Source organism: Spermophilus citellus (assembly GCF_964194105.1).
Source record: "Spermophilus citellus genome assembly, chromosome: 14".
Lineage (NCBI taxonomy): Eukaryota > Metazoa > Chordata > Mammalia > Rodentia > Sciuridae > Spermophilus > Spermophilus citellus.
In genome coordinates, this window is record NC_138194.1 from 98,711,049 (window position 1) to 98,735,283 (window position 24,235).

At 42.7% G+C, this 24,235-nt stretch overlaps 1 protein-coding gene across 1 annotated transcript in view; it reads left to right on the forward strand.

Annotated features, from left to right (window-relative positions):
* The window catches only part of KHDRBS3 (KH RNA binding domain containing, signal transduction associated 3), a 168,842-nt gene extending 144,969 nt beyond the window's left edge, over positions 1 to 23,873 (forward strand). The window contains exons 8-9 of the mRNA XM_081266259.1: positions 21,443 to 21,501; positions 23,261 to 23,873. Of these exons, the coding sequence (XP_081122385.1) occupies positions 21,443 to 21,501; positions 23,261 to 23,352 (151 nt within the window). The 3' untranslated portion in view covers positions 23,353 to 23,873. The remainder of the gene's footprint in view (positions 1 to 21,442; positions 21,502 to 23,260) is intronic.
* The last annotated feature ends 362 nt before the right edge of the window (positions 23,874 to 24,235 follow it).

Below are 24,235 nucleotides of genomic sequence, written 5' to 3' on the forward strand. Positions count from 1 at the left end.
TTCCAAATAATTTACTTATTCCCTCAAGGAGTATCCTGCATAAATTTTTTTGGAGGGTTACTGGGGATTGAACCCAGGAGTACTTTACTACTGAGTTGTTTTTTTTTTTTAAGTTGCTTAGGGCCTCATTAAGTTGCTGAATCTTGCCTCAAACTTGTGATCCTCCTGTCTCAGCCTCCTGATTTTCTGAGATCACAGGTATGTGGCCCACACCCAGCTGGAGAAACGATTTTGAATTTTTCTCACTTTGAGGAATTGGCGCATTTCTCCTTTCAAGGAATATAGTATTTTAAAGAGGAAAAAGCAAACACCTCTCCAGGGGAGAAGGCTGACAAGCAGAACCTCAGCCAGGGCAGGCTTAGCTCAGCACTGGCACTTCCCCTTGGTGACATTCTGCTGATGTATTCTGAGGGACAGGTTGCTTTCTCTAAAACCTTCCTCCAGAGCTCCCATCAGCTCTGCGGTGTCCTTGGACATCCTAGAACAGGGAAAAACTATTAGATAAAAACTAAAGAAATGAACAGACTTCACATAATAGTAATAGTACAGACTATGATCTTTGACTACATCAGACTAAATTTGAAACTAGTGATACTCGTAGAAAATCTCATGTTTAAGGAATGCACTATTAAATGATCCATGTGTCAAACAATTAATCTCAAGGAAAGTTAGAAAGTATTTTGCTTACTGAGTGGTGGTGTAAGAACGAATGTCTGACTCTATAGGATACAGCCACGCAGTGCTTAGAAGGGAAATTTCAGCATTCAGTGGGAAAGAGGGAGACATAGGATCATGAGTCTGCATTTCCATCTTAAGTTCCATGGCAGATCAAGTTAAGCCAGTCAGTAGCAGAAACAAGATAATAAAGATAGGACTAGAAGTTAATGAAATAGAAAAGTAACAGGAAAGAAATTCATTAAAGCAAAATTCATTTTAACACATGATTCATTTTAACACACAATTATAATTGGTAAATTGAATAGGACTGATCAAAAAAGAAAACGTTCAGAGTATCAGTATCAGCATCACTGCAGGTACCTCTTCCAAGGAGATGTGACAGAGAATGCTGTGGACATCTCTGTGCCTGTGTAACTGTCAACTGAGAAGACGTCAGCTAGTTCCTTTAAAGGCATTGTTCAGTTGTTCATGAAAACCTTCATGAGAAGGAATGGAAAACCTGCGCAATTTAACATCCAGGATGAAGTGGAAGTAGAAAGAAGACTCCTTTGGCTGAAGAAAACTGCAGATCGGACGTCTTTGTTGGTGGCTGCCGGCAGCATCACACCGTCCTTGATGAAATAGAGGAGGGAGACACTCCCTGACTCCTTGACAGGGCCGTCACGACCCAGATGTGGCCAGGAGACAGCCATAGACCTCCAGAGCAGTATCTCTGACAGCCACAGACACAGAACTCCACCAAAGTATCAGATCCAATGTAGTGACGTGTGACAAGTATAAGTCATCATTATCAGGTACAGTTTGCCTCATTAATGAAAGGTTTACATTACAAGAAAGTTCATGCAGTTCACCACATTTAGTAATCACATGCTCATTTGAAGGAGAAAAACATTTGATAAAGCAATGTAGATTAACAATCAGAAATCTGGGCTGGGGATGTGGCTCAAGTGGTAGCGCGCTCGCCTGGCATGCGTGCGGCCCGGGTTCGATCCTCAGCACCACATACCAACAAAGATGTTGTGTCCGCCGAGAACTAAAAAATAAATATTAAAAATTCTCTCTCTCTCTCTCTCTCTCTCTCTCTCTCTCTCTCTCTCTCTCTCTTCTCACTCTATCTTTAAAAAAAAAAAAAAAAAAAAAAAACAGAAATCTGAGCAAACCGATTAATAGGGCAGTTTTTCTCCACTTGATAAAAGGCAGCTACAAGAAAATACAGAAACTATGAAAAACGTCCAGCTTGTTCGTACTTGCCTAAAGCATCGCGCGCCTTTCTGCCAGGAGTGGGAGCAGGCAGTCTTTGCCCGTACCACCTACGTTAAGCATCACTCTGAGGAACACAATCAGTGCAGCAAGGTGAGCAGGACGAAGCCAGAGGCACAGGCAGAGAAGGGGGCAGGAGACCCTGTGCTTATGTTCCCAGAACTGAGAATTCACCCTAAGAATGGGATCCTAACGGAATACTCACACTTCATGTATGTATGATATGTCAAATACAGTCTAATGTTATGTGTCCCAAAAAGAACAAGAAAAAAAGATCCCACCTCAAAAAAAAAAAAAAAATCCTAAAGGATCTACTGAAAAATTACTGCAACAAGTTAACAGTTACTAATACACAGTCAGTATGAAAGTCAGTTTTTTCTATATTTTAGCAATTAATACCTGGAAGAAAATCTTTGAAAGAGTTCATGTAAATAGCATTGAAAGACATAAAATACTTAAGGATTTTTTTTAAATACCATAAAATTCATTTAAATTAAATCTTTAGGGACCTTTAGTGAGTGACAGAGTTGTGCAACTTACATGATTTTCTTTGGGGACATTTCATCCCTCCTGTTGGCTCCCTTTTCCCAGCCACTGCCCTAAGCAAGGCTTAGCCCCCTTTGTTTCTGGAAGTTTCCTCTTCCGGACGCCTTTGGGCATAGGCATGCACTCACACCACATGGTCTTTTGCTTGACGTGCGTCCCATTTGGCCTGGTCCTTGGGGCTCATTCCCTCGGCAGCACGGAGCCTTCACTGCTGCGTGACTCTGTTTGGGATGTACCACTTTCGGACAGTGGGCACTGGGCTTGTCTCTGCTTCTTAGCTCTTACTGCATAATGCTGCTGTGAATGTCTGTGCGCGCCTCTGTGTGGACATGCCTGTAGATGACTAGGAATTTGAATTGCTGGATCAAATGGTAAACTTGAATTTCCCTTTTTAAGAAGTGCCCAACTGTTTTCCAAAGTGGATATACTGTTTTACATCCCACTCACAAAATATAAAGATTGCCAAGGATAATTTTAACAAAAGAAGTGCAACTCCTCTGGACGGACAACTGTTAAGACATAGCATATGGAAAACAGTGTGGCAACTAATTGGAGACAGCCCATGTTTTGGGATTAGAAGATTCAATATTGTTAAAACATCAGTTCTCCCGCTGAATGATCTGTAAAATCATATTTCCAATCAGATTTCAGCCTGCTTTTTGATGGTGGTGGTACTGTTATTGTTGATTAGAAAATAACAAGCTGGTTCTAAAATATTTGGAAATTCAGAGGACCTAGAATATTCAACACAATCTTAATAAAGAAGAGCAAAATGGGAATACTCTGCTGCTTTCCAGAGTTAACAGAACACAGTGATGCAGACACTGAGGTACTTCTAATATAGATAGATAAGCTATCAAATGATAGTGACCATTTTACCAGGCAAACCAGAAACACAGACAGCGTGTGCAGTGTTCCTGTGGAGGGCTTGATGTGACAGACGGCATCACCCTGGCATGCTTCAGAAGACGGTGCAAGCAATGTCTAGAGAAGGATCAGCAGAGGCCATTTGTGTGGTGGGCCTAAACACCATGCCCAAGAGGTCCACACAATTGTCTGCTTCTTATAAACCAGTGTGCTCTCCGTATCCGGGACCACATGCCAGTCGAAGCTCGTGCCATCCTGCTCTGAGCCCCAGGAGCCCACTGGCTGCCTACCCTGCTTCCACTTGAGCTCTTCCCTATCATTTCTCCATAATGCAGCCAAAACGATTTTTCCTATATGATCATGGTTTCAAAATGCCAAACAATTTCCCTTCACCACTTCATTTTTATATTGAAGTGAGTCTTTGATAGATGTCCATCTCCTTCAAATCTGTTCACCACGCCTGGCCCAGTGCTGACAGATAGAGAGGTCAGAAGATGCTTGTTGAGTAAATATGGAGAGGCAGAGCTTTACTTCATATCATAGATATTCTTGTCTCGATTTCTTGAGGAATTTAAATAAAATGCTACAGGTAGTCAAGTTAAAATTATTTTAATTCTGTGTATTTGAAGAGTGGGCCTGAATGATTAGATATGCAAATTGGAACAAGTTAGTTTGCCACAAGATTCCACAGAATTATTGAAAAGTATTTGCTTGCCTAAAATTTTCTTATGAGGATCCTGACAGTCCCTTTAAAAAAAAATTCATGAGGCTTTCTTCCAGACTTATTTCACATATGTAAATATTATAGATCACAATCAATGATCTCTTAAAGAATAATAGATATGACCTTGAAACCAAATATCAAATGCATGTATTTATCATAAATCTCCAAAAGGTACTTCAGTATAGCAGATGGAAGGATTGGCTATAAAACCAAATTCAAGATTAATGAGTGATTCGATAAAATGCTGCAAAACAGCTCATAAAACACCAACAGATCATTTCTGATGCTATTGGAAGAGCCAGAGACTCCAGCGTGGCCAGCTTAGGTTCCTTGGCACCCAGCTCAGTTGGACTCGGGAAACAAACCAGACAGACAAGTACACAGGCTCAGTTAAGCTTGACCTTCTCTCCCCCAAAATGTTTTTATACTTTTTGGACTTGAGTTGTATTTATTTCTCCTGAAACTCATTCAGAACATCCAAGCCTCCTCCATCCTTTTCCCAACTTTAGGACTTTCCACAAGACCCATCTGTGCCATCATGTCTTCTCATTGTCCCACCTGAAAATTCTAATATGCAGTGTCAACACTTTGTGCAAGAAATTCTTAGTAAACTTAATTGTGGTGTCTAATGACAATGAAATCATCCTTTGCCAGAAAAAATCAGTTATAATCAGTGGATATCTTTCCATATAAGAAATCTTATTTAGGATAAGGTTTCTGAGAAATTGATTTATTGTTGAAAATAACAGATAATCACAGAAGAAATAATGATGCTTGAACCAAAAGCCAGGTCTGGACTTAAATCCCAGCTCTGTTATTTGTTCGGTGACCTTGAGAAGCTAGTTACCCCTGTGAAACCTTGATTAATTCATGGAGTAGACAGAGTGTTGCCCACCTCCCTGGGATTCTGTGAAATTGCAGAGTACTGTGTAAACACAAGGAAGCTCTTGCTGTATTTTGCTACGCGAGTGCCACTAACGGGAGCCCTTACTCTTTAGGCAAATACTGAATGTTGGCAGAATGGAATGGGTGGCATCAATGAGCCTGCTGGGGACTTCTACTCTTAATGCCATCATCAATAGCTGTTCTCGAATACAAGCTGGATATGCAGAGGTAGCACACACACGCCGTTTCACTGAAGCCTGACAGCAGTCCTAAGAAAGATGTTATTTTAAAACAGTTTTGCAGACGAGAACATGGACTCAGCTTTGCCTAAGGTAGCCCAGAGTATGTGCTGAGGTGTGCTTGGCTCCAAGGTCTGCTCCCTGTGACTGCTAATTCTGTCCCGTCTGTCTTCTCAGAGGTCACAGTGAGATGGGGAAGCCTGCTTAGGCGAAGGTGAGTGTACGAGGGAGGGAGGCAGGCATGGCAGGTATGTACAGCACAGGCCACACCATGACAGGCACTGTGAAGCCCACACGCCGAGCATCCTCAAGACTGCTTTGCACGGGTGATCATGTGACTGGAGGAAGAAGAAAGGCACATTGTGCACTAGGGAGGTTTTTGTAAATACAACGTTCCTTTCTGTTTACTCTGGGTTTTCTCAGAATCTAATAAAAATGCATAGTTGTTTTTTTTTTTTTTTAAGTATGTAGAACCATTGCAACCTTTTGATGGGAAGTAGTAGCAGGACAGCTATTTTTTGTTCCAATAAGGAAGCATGGTTAGAGGTCTCCATCAGAAAAATACAGTGATACTCAGCACTCTTAGCTCACAGTGCAGTATCTTGTCTTTTAGGACTGGGTTAAATGCTGAGTTAACCTAAAATCAGTCAAGTCAGAAGCCTGTATTTCTTTCCTGCAGCATTATAAGCAGCTCTGGGCCAGTGTGACGACTCTGGGTGGATCCTAGAGTCCCGGCTTCTCCTGCCCCTCTCTGTTCAGGCTCATCTCAGTCACACTGGCTAGTGCTCTCATTGCTGAGTTGGAGTTCAGGTTGGAGGGAAGAGGAAGAGTGGAAAGCCGCACCTCCTCCATGCCTGATCTTCTGTTAGGAAATTTCCTGGAAGTTCACTCCTTAATTTTCCTATGTCTCATTGACTATCTAGTCTACAAAACAGGCTAAGAAACAGAGTGTTCTGGATTAATGTGTTATCACTGGCACCCTCCCCATCTTGTCAGGGATCTGTTGGTAGGAAGAAGGAGAAAGTGCCTGTTAAATAGGCAACAAATGGCTGTTGCTTGTTCTCCCCTGTTACATATAAAATAGGGTTGTTGTGGGTTTTTTTTATTTTACTAAAATACAATGTACATACAGGAAAGATATTCACACCTCTTTGAAACAAATAGTTCAGCATCTTTGCATACACATACACCCACATGTGTACACCCACATAAGCAGGAGAACATTCCCAACTTCAGAAGGTCCTCTATTTTTTTCCTTAGATCCTGATTTATGAGATATATTGGTTCCAGTGATCTCCTTTTGTCTCCCTGAATTATATGGCTTTTTGAAAAGTGCCCAGACATATCTCTTCTTAGTCTGAGATTATAGCTACGGATAGTTAAATTAGATGATAGTGAAAAGGAGGTGGAAAGAGTCTCTGGTAGGAAGTCAGAGTGAGTCGGCTTTTGTCCTCACTCCACAGCCGCCTTTAGAATCATTTTCTGTCTTTTATTAGCTAGTTCCTTTTTGCCACATCAGACTGAGTGCTTTTCTCTTTCACCTTGGTTTTTCTTTTAGTTGTTATTTTAGACTTCTCTTCCTCCAAGAAACCTCTCCCTGTCCCCTAAGACTGATCCAGGCAGCCCACTTCTGGGTTCCGTGAATTCCAGATCCTCAGCATCATCGTATTCCATTCGCTGGTTCCTCTGGGCTGACTTGCACACAAGACCCATCATGTTTCATCACAAAGACCACACTCCCAAGGCCACCTCGTAGGTACTTTACAAATACCAGTTGAACAGTATTGAATGAAGAGGGGGTGGGTAAGTTCCTGCCATGATCATCTCACAAAAGATAATGTAAGAGGATAGAGTTTCTCTCTTCTTATGTGGTAGAAAGGAGTTTTTCAACCTATGTTTATAAATAGATGTAATAGCTACATTGCACATTTGTTTTAAATATGAATGATAATTTGTGTGGAATACTTAGCATAATACATGACTCATAAGAGACATGGATAACTGTCACGTGATGTATTAAATCTCCCAAGTTACACATGACCCTGAACTCAAGACAGTGTAGCCTGAAGGCCAGCAGATGGGCCACATGACCTCTCAAGATGAATTTCTTCCCTTTAATAAAGCAAAGTACCAGTAAGTTCTGCACTTTGTCATTGAGGTAAAATTTAGAAGCGATTTATAGTAGACAGGAAAAGAAAAATTGTAAAAGGCCAGTGAGTCTCCAGCTCTCTGGCCAACCTGTGTCCACATATAAAACACTTTATGGACGAAGTGATTGTTAACATCTAAAATTGGGTTTTGCAAAATACTAACAATAGAGTTGAGAATAATAGCCGTCTTTTGTTTTGCATTAAAAGGCAGGCCAATGAAAGTGTTATGTGTATGTGAACTCATTGAATTATCACTCATTCCTCATCACCCTATCTCATAAGACATAGCTACAGGAATTACTCATCAAGCAGTAACTGTAAGCCGCATACTTCATTTATTTTACTCTTTTTACTTTTACTTTTCCTTCTTTTACTTTTTTTATTGATCACCACTTATATCTGAGACACTTCTGGAAGATGGAACTCAAGATTTAACTGCCTACCCAAATTACACTGCTTTAAGAAGAAAGAAGAGGACTCCAAACTAATTGACCTTTAATCCAAACTCCAGGCTCTTAATCATTAGCTCTACTGGGTGTCTATAATCATAATTGATTCTGTTCATAAAATGCTTTCCTATATAGTCTTACCTGATCTTCCCATAGCAGTTGAAACAGATGGCATGTGAAAGGAGAGTCATCTGTTTGAAGTACAAGGGGGCAGAGGGCTGGCTGAAATAGGCCCTTTGGAATGCCTGGACCACATGAGCCCATGCAGTATCTGTACTTGGGTCCTGGAAGTGCTGTGAGAACGGGTGCTATCCCCCATAGAGCACTGTGTCCTCCTGCCCCCCCCCACCCCCGTCAGGCTTCTGATGTCACACTGCAGCACACCTACCCAGATGATGGCTTTGGGGAAGGTTTTGAAAAGGTCTCGAATAAGACCTGGGAAAGGCAACATCATGGCGAGGTCTTGCAGCTGTGATCAGGTAGCAGTAGGCAGAAACTGATTTGGGACTCAGGCTGCTAAGAGGTGGCCTCCATAAGATGGGGAGACTCGAGGATGAGGCATATCTGGTGCAGAGCACATGCCATTGTCACCAGAGCCCCACAGGGCATGTGGAGCAGTGTGCTTCCCTTTCCCTGGGTGTTAGGAAGTTCACTGCCAGGGAGTTTCTCTTCTCATTTGTGAAATGGGAATTATAAGATCTACTTCAGAGTCATGAGGTATAATATGTGTGCCTAGGTACGTATGTGTGCTTGTGTGTGTACACAGTTTATCTATCAGCCATGGTCTGAAAATTTTGAATGAAAAATTGCATAAAAGAACAATTTATGCATTTCAAGTTGTGCACTGCTGTGTGTGGTACAGCCATGCAGCCCTGTCTCCTCCGGCACCTTTGCCTGGTGCCTCCACACTGTCCATGCTGATGTCACTTTGTGGCTGTCTCTGTTATCAGATCCTCTCTCCTTGTGTCCCAGTGATGCTTTTGGTCCCCGAAAATGACCCTGAAATGTGAGAGTAGTGATGCTTGCCTAGAGAAGGCCAGATATGCCCTAGAGAAGACATAAAGCAGCTCCTTTTAGTGAAAAGGTGAGAGTTCAAAAGTAATGAGGAAAAAAATGCACCTGCTGAGCTTGCTGGACCCCAGCAAGACTGTGCCTTCTACCATGAAACTGTCCCGGAGATAGAGATCCCTGTTACTTTTGCAGCTGCATCCCAAGCTGTATGAGAGATGGCCACAGGTCATGGTAATGGTGGTCAGTTAAGCAGGAAAGGGTATACCACAGGGTTTGGAACTAACCACAGTCTAAGCATCTGATGGGAGCCTCAAAACCCACCCCCACAGGTACGGGGGTACCCCCTGTGTGTGCACACTTTCTCTTATCATAAAACCTAAGAGGCAAGTATACTTCCCTTAGAGAAACTTATACAGCAAAACTAATGATAATGCTATAATAAAATTCAGATTTTAATACTCCTTAGTTTTACAAAACAAGGTGGCTATTAATTATTTAAATATATTATCATTTTTCAGTTCCTAATTTATAAATGAGAAAGGAAAGGACGTGTTTCTCATCTATCATTTTAAAATTATTTTATTTCTTCCATATGCAACAAAATGAAACTGAATCCCTTTCTCTCGCCATGCACAAAAGTTAACTCAAAATGGATCAAGGACCTTGATATCAAATCAGAGACTCTGCGTCTGATAGAAGAAAAAGTTGGCTCCGATCTACATATTGTGGGGTCGGGCTCCAAATTCCTTAATAGGACACCCATAGCACAAGAGTTAATAACTAGAATCAACAAATGGGACTTACTCAAACTAAAAAGTTTTTTCTCAGCAAGAGAAACAATAAGAGAGGTAAATAGGGAGCCTACATCCTGGGAACAAATCTTTACCCCACACACTTCAGATAGAGCCCTAATATCCAGAGTATACAAAGAACTCAAAAAATTAGATAATAAGATAACAAATAACCCAATCAACAAATGGGCCAAGGACCTGAACAGACACTTCTCAGAGGAGGACATACAATCAATCAACAAGTACATGAAAAAATGCTCAACATCGCTAGCAGTCAGAGAAATGCAAATCAAAACCACCCTAAGATACCATCTCACTCCAGTAAGATTGGCAGCCACTATGAAGTCAAACAACAAGTGCTGGCGAGGATGTGGAGAAAAGGGTACACTTGTACATTGTTGGTGGGACTGCAAATTGGTGCGGCCAATTTGGAAAGCAGTATGGAGATTCCTGGGAAAGCTGGGAATGGAACCACCATTTGACCCTGCTATTGCCCTTCTCAGACTATTCCCTGAAGACCTTAAAAGAGCATGCTACAGGGATACTGCCACATCGATGTTCATAGCAGCACAATTCACAATAGCTAGACTGTGGAACCAACCCAGATGCCCTTCAATAGATGAATGGATAAAAAAAATATGGCATTTATACACCATGGAATATTACACAGCGCTAAAAAATGACAAAATCATGGGATTTGCAGGGAAATGGATGGCACTAGAGCAGATTATGCTTAGTGAAGCTAGCCAATCCCTAAAAAACAAATACCAAATGTCTTCTTTGATATAATGAGAGCAACTATGAACAGAGTAGGGAGGAAGAGCAGGAAGAAAAGATTAACATTAAACAGAGACATGAGATGGGAGGGAAAGGGAGAGAAAAGGGAAATTGCATGGAAATGAAGGGAGACCCTCATTGCTATACAAAATTACATATAAGAGGTTGTGAGGGGAATGGGAAAATAAACAAGGAGATAAATGAATTACAGTAGATGGGGTAGAGAGAGAAGATGTGAGGGAAGGGGAGGGGGGATAGTAGGGGATAGGAAAGGTAGCAGAATACAACAATTACTAATAGAGCATTATGTAAAATTGTGGATGTGTAACCGACATGATTCTACAATCTGCATTTGGGGTAAAATTGGGAGTTCATAACCCACTTCAATCTAATGTATGAAATATGATATGTCAAGAGCTTTGTAATGTTGTGAACAACCAATAAAAAAATAAATAAAAGTAATACCATTGTTGCATTTTTTAAAAAAATAAAAAATAAAATAAAATTATTTTATTTCTGAAAAAAATGAGGGATATATTTTTAGTTTTAATTTTTAAAGACTTTGCATTTGTAGAATTTTCAATTCACAGCAAAATAAAGAGGAAAATACAGAGAATTCCTTTATATGTCCTGTCCCGCAGTGAACTAGAATTTCTATTAATTTCTAATTAATTGAGTGGAGAGTAGATATAATTCCTTATTGTTTTAGACCCTACTTTTCATATATTCCTTTGACCAAATCTTATTTTATAGCTTAAGAAACATGGCATAATTATTTTACAGGTTTTCTTCTCTCACCCTGCCCCTGGATGCCTTTATGATGGGTGTTCTAACCAAATGGCACCTCACAGTTACAGCCAGGCTCTCAGTGCCAGTTTGAAAGTTCTGTAACTGGAATTTCAGACCACCCTGCCTGTGCCTAATAAAGACAGGGATCTCCAGATTGGAGTACAAACCTTTTAAATAGAAAAATATTTAAATATTCCAGTTATAGGCGTACCTTGGAGATACTGTGGATTTAGTTCCATAGTATCCCATTAACATGAATACTTCAATAAAGCAGATCATTCAGACTTTTGGTTTCCCGAGCATATAAAAGTTATGTTTACACTATAGTGTACTCTATTCAGTGTGCAGTAGCATCGTGCCTAAAAAAGCAACATGCATTCCTTAATTAAAAATACTTTATTGCTAAAAAATGCTGACGATCATTTGAACCATCAGTAAGTCATAATCTTTCAGCTGGTGGAAGCTGCTGGCTGCCCAGGGTGGTGGTTGCTGAGGGGCGGGCTACCTGTGGCAGTCTCTTCAAATGAGACAGCATGCAGTTTGCATCCACAAGAAGGAGAACCTTATCTGTGGCAGCCATAGCCTTACAAAATGGATTTCTTGAGTAATAAGACTTGGAGTCTTCTTGAAAGAGTGCTCTGTATCACATGATGCTGTTTGATGGCCTAACCATAGTAGAATGTCTTCCCAAATTGGAATTAATATTCCTAAACTCGCCTGCTGCTCTATGAATTAAGTTTATGTGGTATCCTAAGACCTTTGTTGCCATTTCAGTGGCGTTCAAAGCATCTTCACCAGGACTGATTCGGGAAACCATTCCCTTTGCTTTTTTATCCATAAGAAGCTACTCCTGGTCCATTAAGTTTTGTCATGAGAGGGCAGCAACTCAGCCGCCTCACTAGGCCCCTCTTCTCATTCTAGTTCTGTTCACATTTGTAGTTAGTGGTCATCTGAAGTCTTGAGCCCCTCAAAGTCGTCCACCCCTATTAAAATGTGGATATTGTCACCTCCTCCTCGCAGGTGTTCCTAATGGCATTAGAATGGTGACTCCTTTTCAGGTTTTCAATTTACTTTGCCCAAATTCACCAGAGAGATCTCTATGGCAGAACGGTAGTTTTATAAAATGAATTTCTTAAACAGTAAGACTTGAAAGCTGAAATCACTCCTTGATCCCTGGGTGCAGAATGGATGTAGTGTTAGCAGACATGAAAACATTAATCCTGTACCCCTCCATCCCAGGCTCTTAGATGACCAGGTGCGTTGTCTGTGAGCAGTCCTACTTTGAACGGAATCTCTCAGTCTCAGGAGAGGGCTTAAAGTACTCAGTACACCCTGCTGTAGCAGATGTGCTGTCATCTAGGCTGTGGCGTTCCACAGAGCACAGGCAGAGCAGGTGTAGAGAAATCCTTCAGGGCCCCAGGGGCTGGGGAATGGTCGGTGGGCACTGACTTCAACCTACTGCCTTAGCACCTGGCAAAACTCAGCCTGTCCTTTGAAGCCCTGAAGCCATCACTGACTTCTCTGCTGCAGTTGTGGAGGCCCCAGGTGCATGTTCTGACAGAGGGCTGCTCCCTGTGCCTGGGAAGCGCAGCCACCTCTGCGGACTGCCAGGCCAGAACTCCTGGGTGAGGAGCTGCAGGAAAGGGCTGAGGTGCTCCACCCAGCCTCCTTGAAATCTCGTGGAGTATCAGGGAAAAGTGAGAAAGATTCCTGAGAAAAGGGAAGCAGGTAAAACCAGATCTATGAGCAAACAAAATCAGATGAAGCCTCTTCAGGAGGAGGGTGCCGCAGCCACAGCCACAGTGCAGTTGAGGGCAGACAGCTTCACACAGGTGGCCACACCCCAGTGTCATGGCCCCGGGGCGTCCTGCTCCTGGCCAGTGAAGAGCTGCCTCTGGGGCAGTGCAGGCAGAGTGTGCCCAGAAGAGAGCTGTGGCCATGCAAGGCCAAACCTCACAGGGCACCGCCCTCGAGGGGGAGCCAGGAGCCCCAAATACAGACACGTTACTAACATCTCCCATCCAGTGGTGTGCTCTGTCCCTTACCATAGCCACCAGAAAAAGCATTTAAAACAAGGGGTAGCATCCACAGACAAGCAGATGAGAATCTCATTAATATATATCTAGAATTTACAAAGTGTTTAAAAAATTGATACCTCAAGTGAACAGATCTCACAGAAGATTCTAAAAGCAGAAATAAATGACAGACTACAAAAGAAGCCATCCTCCAGATGGATGAGAAGATAGAGCACTTATAAAGGCCCAACCAGTTGGGAACTTGGGAATTCAGAAGTCAACACGTGGCTGTGGATGGAGAGCTGGGAGGGACGGGACAGAGGAGCATGGGGAAGGCAGAGCCGGAACCCCAGACAGGAGCCACTGGATTACTAGAACAGGAACACAAAGCTAACTTAGGGAGGAGAGAGGACTTTTACAAAGACATTCATAGACTAAAGAAAGAGAGTTTATCAATCGCACTGAAAGGGCATTAGTTTATGCCAAAAGAGGTGGGACGGCAGTGGGTGCATCTCCCACCCAGTGGTATACTGGGGAGGACAGGGGAGGTGAGAGGAGACCAGTGCTGGGAACAGATTGCCCAGCTTTCTCGTCAAGAGGATAAATGCACCTGACATGATGCCACACCCCTGTGGTCCCAGCCATTCGGGAGGCTTAGCAAGACCCCATCTCAAAAAGGGATGGGAATGGCTCAGTGGTAGAGGACCCCTGGGTTAAATCCCCAGGATCAAACAAACAAACAAACAAAGATAATCCTCTGGCTCCTTAACATTCCAGTGAGGAGGCAGCCTGGTTTGGGTGTTAAACAGGCCTGATTGTCCTTATAACCTTGGTCCAGTCTGTGGAGAGTTCATCTGTGGAGAGTCCTCAAACCTCTGAGGGCTTTGTTTTCTTGTGTGTAAAGGAGCTGGAATAATATCCACTTAATAGAATTGTCCTCAGGTTAAATGAAATTCTTGCATATGAAATGTTTGCATTATTAAGATGTTATAGTTATGAACCATAGGTATATTTGTGAACTACATACTAGTGCCTTCTGTGTGTCAGCCGAGTTAGTAATGTGCCTTCTTTAAGAGTTCACAAGACACTTTGCAGTCTGACCCATTTACCTCTCAATGGCTGTCCTCTTTCATTTGCTCAACTACTCTGGTCACCTTGGTTAGAAATCTTCCTCCCTCATACCTTCTTCCTGCCTCCCAGCAGAATCAGACTCTGACCCCAGGCACACCTGGGTGCTGGGCATGCCTCTGTGCTGATGCCTTCATCTGTCCTACTGAAGGGTGTTTGCACACCACACCTTCAGTGGATTCTTGATACCAGAGATCAACACCATATTTGTTTCTGCATCTGCACTTTCCAACACAGTATTTTTTGCACATAGTAAGAACCCAGAAATATTTGCTGAACACATGATGGAACTTTAGCTCAGGACTTCATTATGCTTTTTTATTTTAAGTCTATGCAGCATTCCAAAAGTAACTGCCTTTCAGCCCTCCCATCTTACTCCATTGAGAATTGGAGGAGAAGGAGATGCCCCTTGTTCAACTTGGCCCACTAATATTTTGTCTTTTCTAAATTGAGACAGGTGCATAGTTTTTCAACAATTGTGTTGTATTCCAGTCAGTGTACTAAACAAGTGTTTACTGAGTATGTCTGTTGTACTCCAGGCTGTTCTGAGGGAGTTGAGGTGTATCTGTGAAAACAACAGACACAAACCCCTCCCTTAGAGAATACACATCATACGCGGATGTATGGTGTGTTTGGAAGGAGGCACATGCAGTGGATCAGGATCACCAGGGTAGGGGACTGTTTCATCCAAGCAGACCTTGCTGAAATAGCATCTTTGGAACACAGGTGAGAAAGGTGAAGTTAGCCGTGCATATATTTGCAGGTTAAAGTGTTCCTGGCAAAGATAACAGCTGTTAATAAGAATGACTACAAACTTGGTGCCCTCAGCACACAAGATAAATTTGTTGTCAACTGAAATGTAAGAAGACTTGAGTGGAGCAGACTTAGGGATAAGGTCAGAGGCTCAGTATAGTTTTGGCCTTGTTAAATTTGAGCTGTTTGTTAGACTTAGAAGTTGAGATATTAAGTAGGCAGTTAGAACATGAATGTAAAGCTCAGGAGAAATACCTAATACAGAAGCCATACATTTGGAGTTTGTGCTGTTTAGGTTTATTTCAAGTCAAAAGATTTGTTACAACACCAAGGGATTTGTTTTGTGAATAACGAAGGGAAAAGCTCCGGGGTCTAAACTCTGGAACACTCCGACTCCAGGGAGAAGAGGAATGAGCAGATTGACTGATTCAGGAAGCCAGTGACAAGGAAAGGAAGCCACGCGCTGGACTGTCCTGGAGGCCACATGTCAAAAGGAGTCATCCTGTCTGTCTTAAAATTACCAAGTAGTCCTGCGCCCTGAGCACTCAGGATTGGTTACCTTGACAAGGGATAGGAAGATTAAGGGGAGGAGTAAGGATGATTGCAGTGGATTTGAAAGAACAAAATAATATTAGAAACTAAAAGAAAAATCACAGGAAGTAACATATATGAAATTGAAAATTCAAGTTTTTGTTGATGATATGATCCTAGGGTATAATGTGGGAACAGATGGAAACAGGAAGCAAGATCAGTGAACAAGAAGGGTACCTGGGGTTAAGAGGCCTGCCTGCTGGAAGGATCGTCTGCCATATGCCAAACTCTCTAGACTCAGGATGGTGCTGCTGTTGGCAGATTGACAGTTAGGTATTGCCGGAGGCACCTGTCTTGGTGCTCTGGAAGTGGTGGTGGTGTACATGGGTGGGAGGAGGGGAGGGCTTAGTGAGGAGACTGCTCACCCTCCTCTAGGCCCCGAGGTACTTTGAGGTACTTTTGGTTTGGGAGGCGGAGACCTAGATAGGGCTGCCAGGAAGAGTGGTCACTAGAGGTAAATCAAGTTTCCATTGACCAAGAAGATTTCAGAGACAGAATATAAGGATTGGACATTAACGAGCCATAAATTTCAGAGGCATGGAGGAAGAAGTTGCAGAGTTGGGCAGAGGTTAAGGATAGCCAGGGGATGTGGAGAACCGCAGGCACGTTGCAGGGAAGTGACCTCATGGTCAGGAGCCCCTGAACTGACATGAATGGGAGTGAGGCGCCTGGTGAGATTGGTTCCGCTGGCTTTCAAGTAGAAGTTGGTGGGGAGGTGCAAAGAGGTTGGGTAGATGGAGGTAACTGTCAGCAGTTTCTTGTTGACTTTCTGAAGGGGTGATCTTGGGAGGAGGGGATTCGTGCTCAGTTTGTGGTCTTCCTGCTTTCTCCCTGGATAGAGGGACAAGGCCTCGGGAGATGTGGGCTTATTCCCAGTGCTACAGCTTGTACCTGACTCCTTGCAGGAGAGGATCAGAGGGACACATCATCTTCTAATGCTCAGGGCTGTTTCTTAATTCAGGTTGATGGAATCAAGAGCCACTGCAGCCTGTAGTCGTGCCGAGCCCTCAGGCTTCCCCTGACCCCTGATCACGTCAGATATGTGGAAGGAGGAAGAAAAGCTTGGGGTATGGCCATAGCACATGTAAGAGAAGGCCACCCTTGACCTCCTGAGGGAGGGGCTGCCCCTCAGTCCCTTTTGATAGAGTTGAGGATTATTCAGCCTCCCTTTCTGTTACCTATTAATACTATTGTAAGTATATCCTTTAATGGAGAGATTTTTAGAGTTTTTTTCTCCTTTGCCATAGCTTGGGTTTTTAGCTTATCCTTGGGAAATAGGACACATCTTTGGTTAATAGACATTTGAGGTGCAGGAAATGAAATGCTGTGAAAGCAATTCAGATGGAACTGACAGGTGGGAGAATGGGGCTCAGCTGCTCCCAGCTTCTTGGCTTGATGACAGTCTTGCAATAAATAATCAGAAACTGGGTGAAATGATAGCAAATGTCAGTTTCAAGTTTTCACTTGTCAAAACTAAGATTGTCTTATCACCGAACCATTGCTAGACCAAATTACACCACCTTTTATCTTCCTGTTCATCAGAAAGCCTGCTTCACTTCCCCCACTTTTTTATGCTGAGCTCTGGTAAAGCATTTCACAGACAAATTTCCAGTGTATGCAGATGTTCACTACTGCTTACTTCATTTATTAAAGGAGGCTTAGTTATGTCCACAAGTTATTGTTAGACACTTCTGATTATTGATCTCTATAACGTGCATTTGTAGTTCCAGGTTAAACAGTTGAGAACTTAGTAAAGGAAGTTCTTTTCAGCTTTATGAAGAGGTTATTCTCAAATCTGCAACAGAGATAAAATTCTCAAGAATATCAGTTTTCTCTGCCAAAGGTGCTATTTATGATGTTATTCTGACCTTTGGAAATAATACCAAGCTTTATTTAATTTAGTATTGGGTTTCTAAAAAGCATGAGCCAATTTATTTTCAACAATACTAGATGTTATTTGACTACTTTAGTAACAGATGCTATGGTGAGCCATGCAGGGTGCTGGAGCTGTTAGAGGGTGGGGGCATCTAGATGTCCCCTCACCTGGATGTGTACACACAGGACCTGGTGAGCAGGAGCCACCTTCCCCAGGTGGCCCTGCAGAGGCTGGAGCTTTGACTCAGGTGTCTTGACTGATGTTTACCATCAACATTGTATCAAAAGACTGGACAGAATCTGAATTTCTGTTTTCAGGACAAGAAAAATACTCTATAAAAGCATCCTCATGTTTAAGGCTATGGTGTCTTATGTAGGAAAACCATATTGTTGTTGTTGTTGGATTATCTTTTTTATTTATTTTTTGTCATACATAACGGTAGAATGCGTTTATGCACTTTGATATGTCATACATAGAAGGGATCTAATTTCTCATTTTTCTGAATGTACATGTTGCAGAATCACATTGGTCATGCAGTCACATATATACATACAATAATATTGTCTGTTTCATTCTACTCTTTCCTATCCCCACATCTCCTCCCTCCCCCTCACATCATTTCCCTCTACCTAATGTAAGGTAATGCTATTCTTCCCTGGTGCCCCCTACCCTATTGTCAATTAGCATCTGCATATTAGAGAAAACATTTGGCCTCTGGTTTTGTGGGATTGGCATATTTCACTTAGCATGATATTCTCCAACTTTTAACCATTTACAAATGCCATAAATTCACTCTTCTTCAATGCTGAGTAATATTCCATTGAGTATATATACTACATTTTCTGTATCCATTCATCTATTGAGGGATGCCTGTGTTGGTTCCATAGTCTAGCTATTGTGGATTGAGCTGCTATAGACATTGATGTGGCTGTGTTCCTGTACTATGCTGTTCTTAAGTCCCAAGGAGTGGGATAGCTGGGTCAAATGGTGGTTCCATTCCAAGTTTTCTAAGGAATCTCCATACTGCTTTCCATAATGTTTGCACCAATTTTCAGTCCCACCAGCAATGTATGAGTGTGCCTTTTTCCCCACATCCTCACCAACTTTATTGTTGCCTGTATTCTTGATGATCGCCACTCTGACTGGAGTGAGGTGAAATCTTAGAGTAGTTTTGATTTGCATTTCTCTAATTGCTAGAGATGCCTGAAAAAAATTTATCTGCTCTTTTTTTTTAGTGAGACCCTTTTTTCTCACTTGTGTTTCCTATCCCTAAAGAAAATTAGGACCACAGAAAGGGAGAGGAGGGATTTGGGGCCAGTGAGAACTGATACAAGTTGCTGTAATCAGGCGATACTGTTGGGCTCTGACTTCTGCCCTGAGCATGAGGAGAAGCCCCATTTGAGCCCCAGAGGAGCAAAGAAGAAACTTCTGGAAGAGTGACATGGCAGAGCAGAGGACAGTAGGACATCTCATATGTTGTCCGCCCCAGTGAACAGCAGGCCCCTCCGGCACAGGTCCAGCACAAGGCAGGGGCTCCTTCCCGAGCTTTGGGAGCCGTGTGCCTGAGCCTCAGGGCTGAGTGTGTGAGAACAGATGTTCTTATGAAGTTAGTGAATGAATTCTGCAACGGGCCCACAGTCCCCCATCATTCTTTTCTCACTTAAGGACGTTGTATTTGATCATCTGTTGCAATAAAAAGCCTTGAAGTCTTTTTCATCCTAATATTTATTTGGTCAGCAAGTCCTGGCAGTTTGACCTCAAAAATAACTCTCAAGTTCATGTCCTCGTTCACCTCTGTCATTTTCCCACACACAGACCAATCCCTGCTTGTAGATGGAGTGAGGGTCTGTCCAGTAGAGGCGGTGGGCGTGGTGGTGCAGGCCAGGTCCTCTCACACTCCCCTCCTCGCTTCTGAATTTTCTGGGAATGCCACCCCCAATTCAAAGACCATTTTTTAAAAAAATTCTGTAGCTACATTTGGCTCTGTGGAAAAATTGCACATTGCCATTTAGTATGATAATCAGTGGTAGCGGTGACTCTTCCATGCCTGGGCAGTATTAAAGAGCCAGGGGCACTTAACACGGCGCATTCCAGCAAGCTTCCGTTAGGGAGAAGTAGGACTTTGTAGTGTGTTACGTTGTGTGTACTTAATTAACTTGTAAGGATGCAGTTGAACCAGGATAACAAGGTGTGCCCTGTGCTCTGCACCTGGAGGAAGCACACTGTACCAGGACTATTCAGGACTAGGCACTGTGTCAACTTACTAACTCTGTTTGATAGAACTACTCAGACACACAGATACTTCAGCCTGTTTCCAGCCTCTGCTTTCTGTGCGTACTATTGCTTCTGCCTAACCGGCCCTTGCGGCACTGCCTCTGTCCCTTCCTTCGCCTTGGCCTCTCTTCACCTAAACCCTCCTGGCCTTTCAGAACTTGCCCCAGCACTGCTTTCTCTAAGCAGCTGTCCGGGGCACATTGGAGCGGAGGAAGAGCCCCTTCTCTGTGCACCATTCCTCCACACATGCCTGGAAGGGCCTGTGGCAGGCTTGGGGGCTGAGAAAGAGGGAAAGCCTGCTGTCATGGGCGCCGGCCAGCCCTGACCGGGAGGCTTCTCTGCAGGTAGCAGTAGGCCGAAGTCCAAGCAGGAGACAGCCTGGAGGACAGGAGGAGAGTCCTGCTGGCAGAAGACCATTATGTGGGAGGGCTGATCCCCACTTGCTTGTAGGAGTCCCATACCGTACATGGCGGTTGGAATTGGAAATCAGTCATTTACCTGAGAAAGGAAGCATGAGGCAGCAGCAGGTTAGGTTCAACCCAGGGCCAGGGTGTTTGTCATCAAGTAGACTTGGTATCCTGTTCTCAGTGAGATCCTGGGCTGGCTGCCCAGCCTTCCAGTGGAGGAATATCCTAGCTGTGAGATGGATGAAGGTCGTCTGGGGCTGGGATGCTCCCACACTGCCCAGGGAGAAGTCGGCATGGAGTGCATCTTCCTAACCCAGCTGTCCCAGGTGTGAAACAACTGGGTTACTTTCCATGTTGAATACTCCTTATTTGTTATTTTGAAGCTGAAATGGTAGAAATGATTGTTTTCCTACAAAACTGAGTAGAAAAGAGTGAAGCCTGGGGATGTGATTGGAAGCTCTTCCTCAGATACCCAGATGCTTATGGTACTTCAGCTTTGTGTATGTGTTTTTGCATATACAGAATGGCAGTGGTAACAGGCGCTCTCCCTCTTGCTAGCTCAGGGACATCGTAGATCAGAACGTAGATTTTCCTGTACTTGGAACAGATCCTCAGCCTATGTGACAGCAGATTCATGACCATGTTGCTGTCCTACTGCACATAGTCATTGACACCAGGCACCTTTTGTCCACCATTCTGATGATAATATAATAGCACTGATGAAATAAAACATTTAATCTTGGTCCTTGTTTGTAATATCTTACAAAGGGAAGTGCCCACAATTCACACAGCACCAAGTTGTAGAGTAGGAACCTAAGGGTCAAAGAAAAACTGGAGCTTTCATCTGTTGGAGATAAGAGGTACTGGCTGCCTGCCCCACCCCCACAGCACCTAGCACAAGGGACCAGAGCTGTCCACATAACCCAGGCAGCCTATTTGCTGCAGACCCCAACACTTCCAGGGCAAGTACCACCTCTGGTTTCGCATACACTCTGTGTTGATTGACCAGATATTATAGTTAAAATGCCAAACACTTTTATTGGATATTAAAATTTGGGAATTAAGAAAGGGACCTTTGATAATCCTAAGATCTTTCCTAGGACTGTCATCTCAGGGGGAATTTCTTTTACTTTTCAGCCCTGGTCTTTATTAGTTTTTAGGATACTTCATTGGACATGACTTAAAGCTGCCAAATCATTTTGTGCTAACTGTGTTTTCTTTTGTTTGTGCAGTGGTGCTGATTACTATGATTATGGACACGGACTCAGTGAGGAGACTTATGATTCCTATGGTGAGTAAGGGCCAGAGTAGCAGTATAGAGATAGGGCAGGTAGCTATCAAAGACCTTGGAGATCATAACTCGGGCATAAATCCGTACTTGTCTTGACTATGGAACCACGGCCTCCTCATAGTTCCTCTGTGCATATCTATTTTCAGAGGCTCCTTTAGCATTTAAATGTAATATTTAAAGAGAACTAAAGACTTACAGAAAGTTGCATGAATTCAGATTCTGAGCTTAGATTTCTGTAGGGTCGATAGCCACGTGCTGATCCGGTTTAATAGAGTAGTGAACTGAACTGTGGACATTTGGTGTTGTGGGTCTTTTGGAAGTGTCTTTTGCTTCTTGAAATGAAGCCGCTGAGGCTGCATCTCTAAAGTAACTCTCCCACCCCATCTGTATATTTTCATTCATTCCTAGTTCAAGACCTCAAAAAATCCCACTGGGAGCTGTTCCTAAAGGTTACAAAAGCACTGGTCCAGGAAGGAGAGATGAGAGTTATCAAGCTTGTAGGGAAACTACTCAAGTCCTTCTAATTCAGTGGGAGCTAGCAGAGCTGCTGGGGAATTCTTGTCCTAAGACTCAATATGCAGAAAGATGACAGGTTTAATTAAAAGAATTGGTGGCAGCAACAAAATGATAGTAAGAAGCGCCTTTGCAGCAGGGCAAAGAGATCAGAGAAACCGGGCTTTCTCGGCTGCAGGGCTCTGAGAAGCTGTGATGGTGCAGGTGAGTCAAAATCCTGGCTAATGGATGTTATGACATTTCTCTGAACGTAACTGAAAAGCCATTTCCAGTGTTCCTTTTGAAGTAGGTTTTGTTGTGTCACCTGCCCAGAACTGTGGTCACCGCATCTGGGCCTCTTTTTTTTTTTCCTTTCTCTTTCTTTCTTTTCCTTTTTTTCCTTCTTATTTGTAACAAACACTTAAGAGAAATACATTAGCTTGCTGACTGCTGTCTACTTAAATTGATGCGAGTTAGCTTGCGGGAATGACGTTGATTGCATGTTCCTATCAAAAGAAGAGGTCATTTTAAGCATTTTTCTTTCACAGCTTTTTAAATTGGTCTCTGTGGACACATGGCTTTTAAATCGTTGTGTGTTGCAGCAGGAAGTTAACTGTTTGATGCCAAAGGCCTGTAGATAATTTGCTGAGAATCCTGAGGAGGAACAGGTGTTTATTTCCAAGAGAAAAGATCATAGAATGTCTTTGGATATCCACGAGTGAGTGGGGTTTTGTGGGTGTCGGGCCTGTTCTGGGCCCTGGGGTCCTCTGGAGGCCTACTTCCTACCAGGGCAGCTTTCCTTCAGTCTTTCTATGAAAGGGCCAAAGAGGAGCGAGACTCCCTTTCTCTCCCTCAATCTTCCTGCTCCCGTTTCATTCCCCAGTTTTTCTCCTTCTGTTTTCACACATTATCTGTGATCTCTCTCTTCATTTTCACTGTTAGAAGAAGCTCCAGTGATCCTCGCCCCTCTATTTCCCACTCATAGATGTCTCCGTGTTCGGCCAGGGGCAGTTGAGTCTTGCATGGTTTGTGAGCTGTGGTTGTGGTTGCCGAGGCAGATCAGGTGCTGGTTTTCTAGTGAGATGGTTGTTTTCCAGTGTGTGTGGTTTTCCTAAGGTGAGACCCTGGCGCTGCTTCTATGGGTGCCTCAGAAGTGTGTCTCTTGATTGTGACATCTGCCACTGGTTTAGGGCAAAGTCACATTCTGACAGATGAGGCCACCAGGTCCATGGCAGTGACTAATTGTGACTCATCTTCCCGATTACAGGGCAAGAGGACTGGACTAACTCAAGACACAAGGCACCTTCATCGAGGACAGCGAAGGGCATCTACAGAGACCAGCCATATGGCAGATACTGATTGTACTGTCTGATGTTGTGAAATAGCCAATCTCCACCCGTCCTGTATACTGTTCAAAGTAATTTTTTTCTATGAACAATCCCTTTTTAAATAAATCAAATGCTTAAAATATGAATGGATGGAACTTAAAACTACTTTGTTGAAACATCAACTTGGGCAGGAAAAAAAAGACATGTAAAATTTTGTTATTTCCAGTCTGTATATGAAAAAATAGGTCATCAAAAGGAAAAAAAAATAACTTTGATTAACTAGTGTTAAAACAAATAGGTTTACTAAATATGTTAATCCATTCTTTTAACATAAGCCTCACCTTTCATTTTAAAGGTTTCCATAGAATTTAGTTATTTTATCTTTTAGCCATATGCTAGTTTTTTTTTTTTCTCTTGCCAACATGCGTAAAAAGGGAAGCCAATTATAAGTGCAAATAATGTGGTATTCTTTTGTAACTCAAGTCTTGAAATGTTCTGTAGTGTTAAGCAAAGTCTCCTCTTGCTTGATACTAAATAAACTTTTGAAAGAAATTTCGTGTGTGTGAGCTAACAATTTCATGTTTTTCTTATTTAAAAAGGCCTTCATAAATAGTTGTAAACAGGGAAAGAATTCCTTTAACAGTGCTTGTCATAAAAGGGTCACACTAAATATTGTACAACTTACTTTAAAAATGGTATAAAATTAAATGTACCATTATATGCTCACCGTAGATCTAAATGCTGTTTAAAGAGTCCAAATGGTATCAAGCTGCTTGAGTGGCACGTTAAAACTACGCAAAACCAAATCTTGTTTAAAAACTGGTTTTAAAATAACTACTGGATTTTCTGGAAAAGATGTGATCAGTTTTCATCTTGTTGAGCGTTTTTTCACTAGTGCAACTTTGGATTTTTTA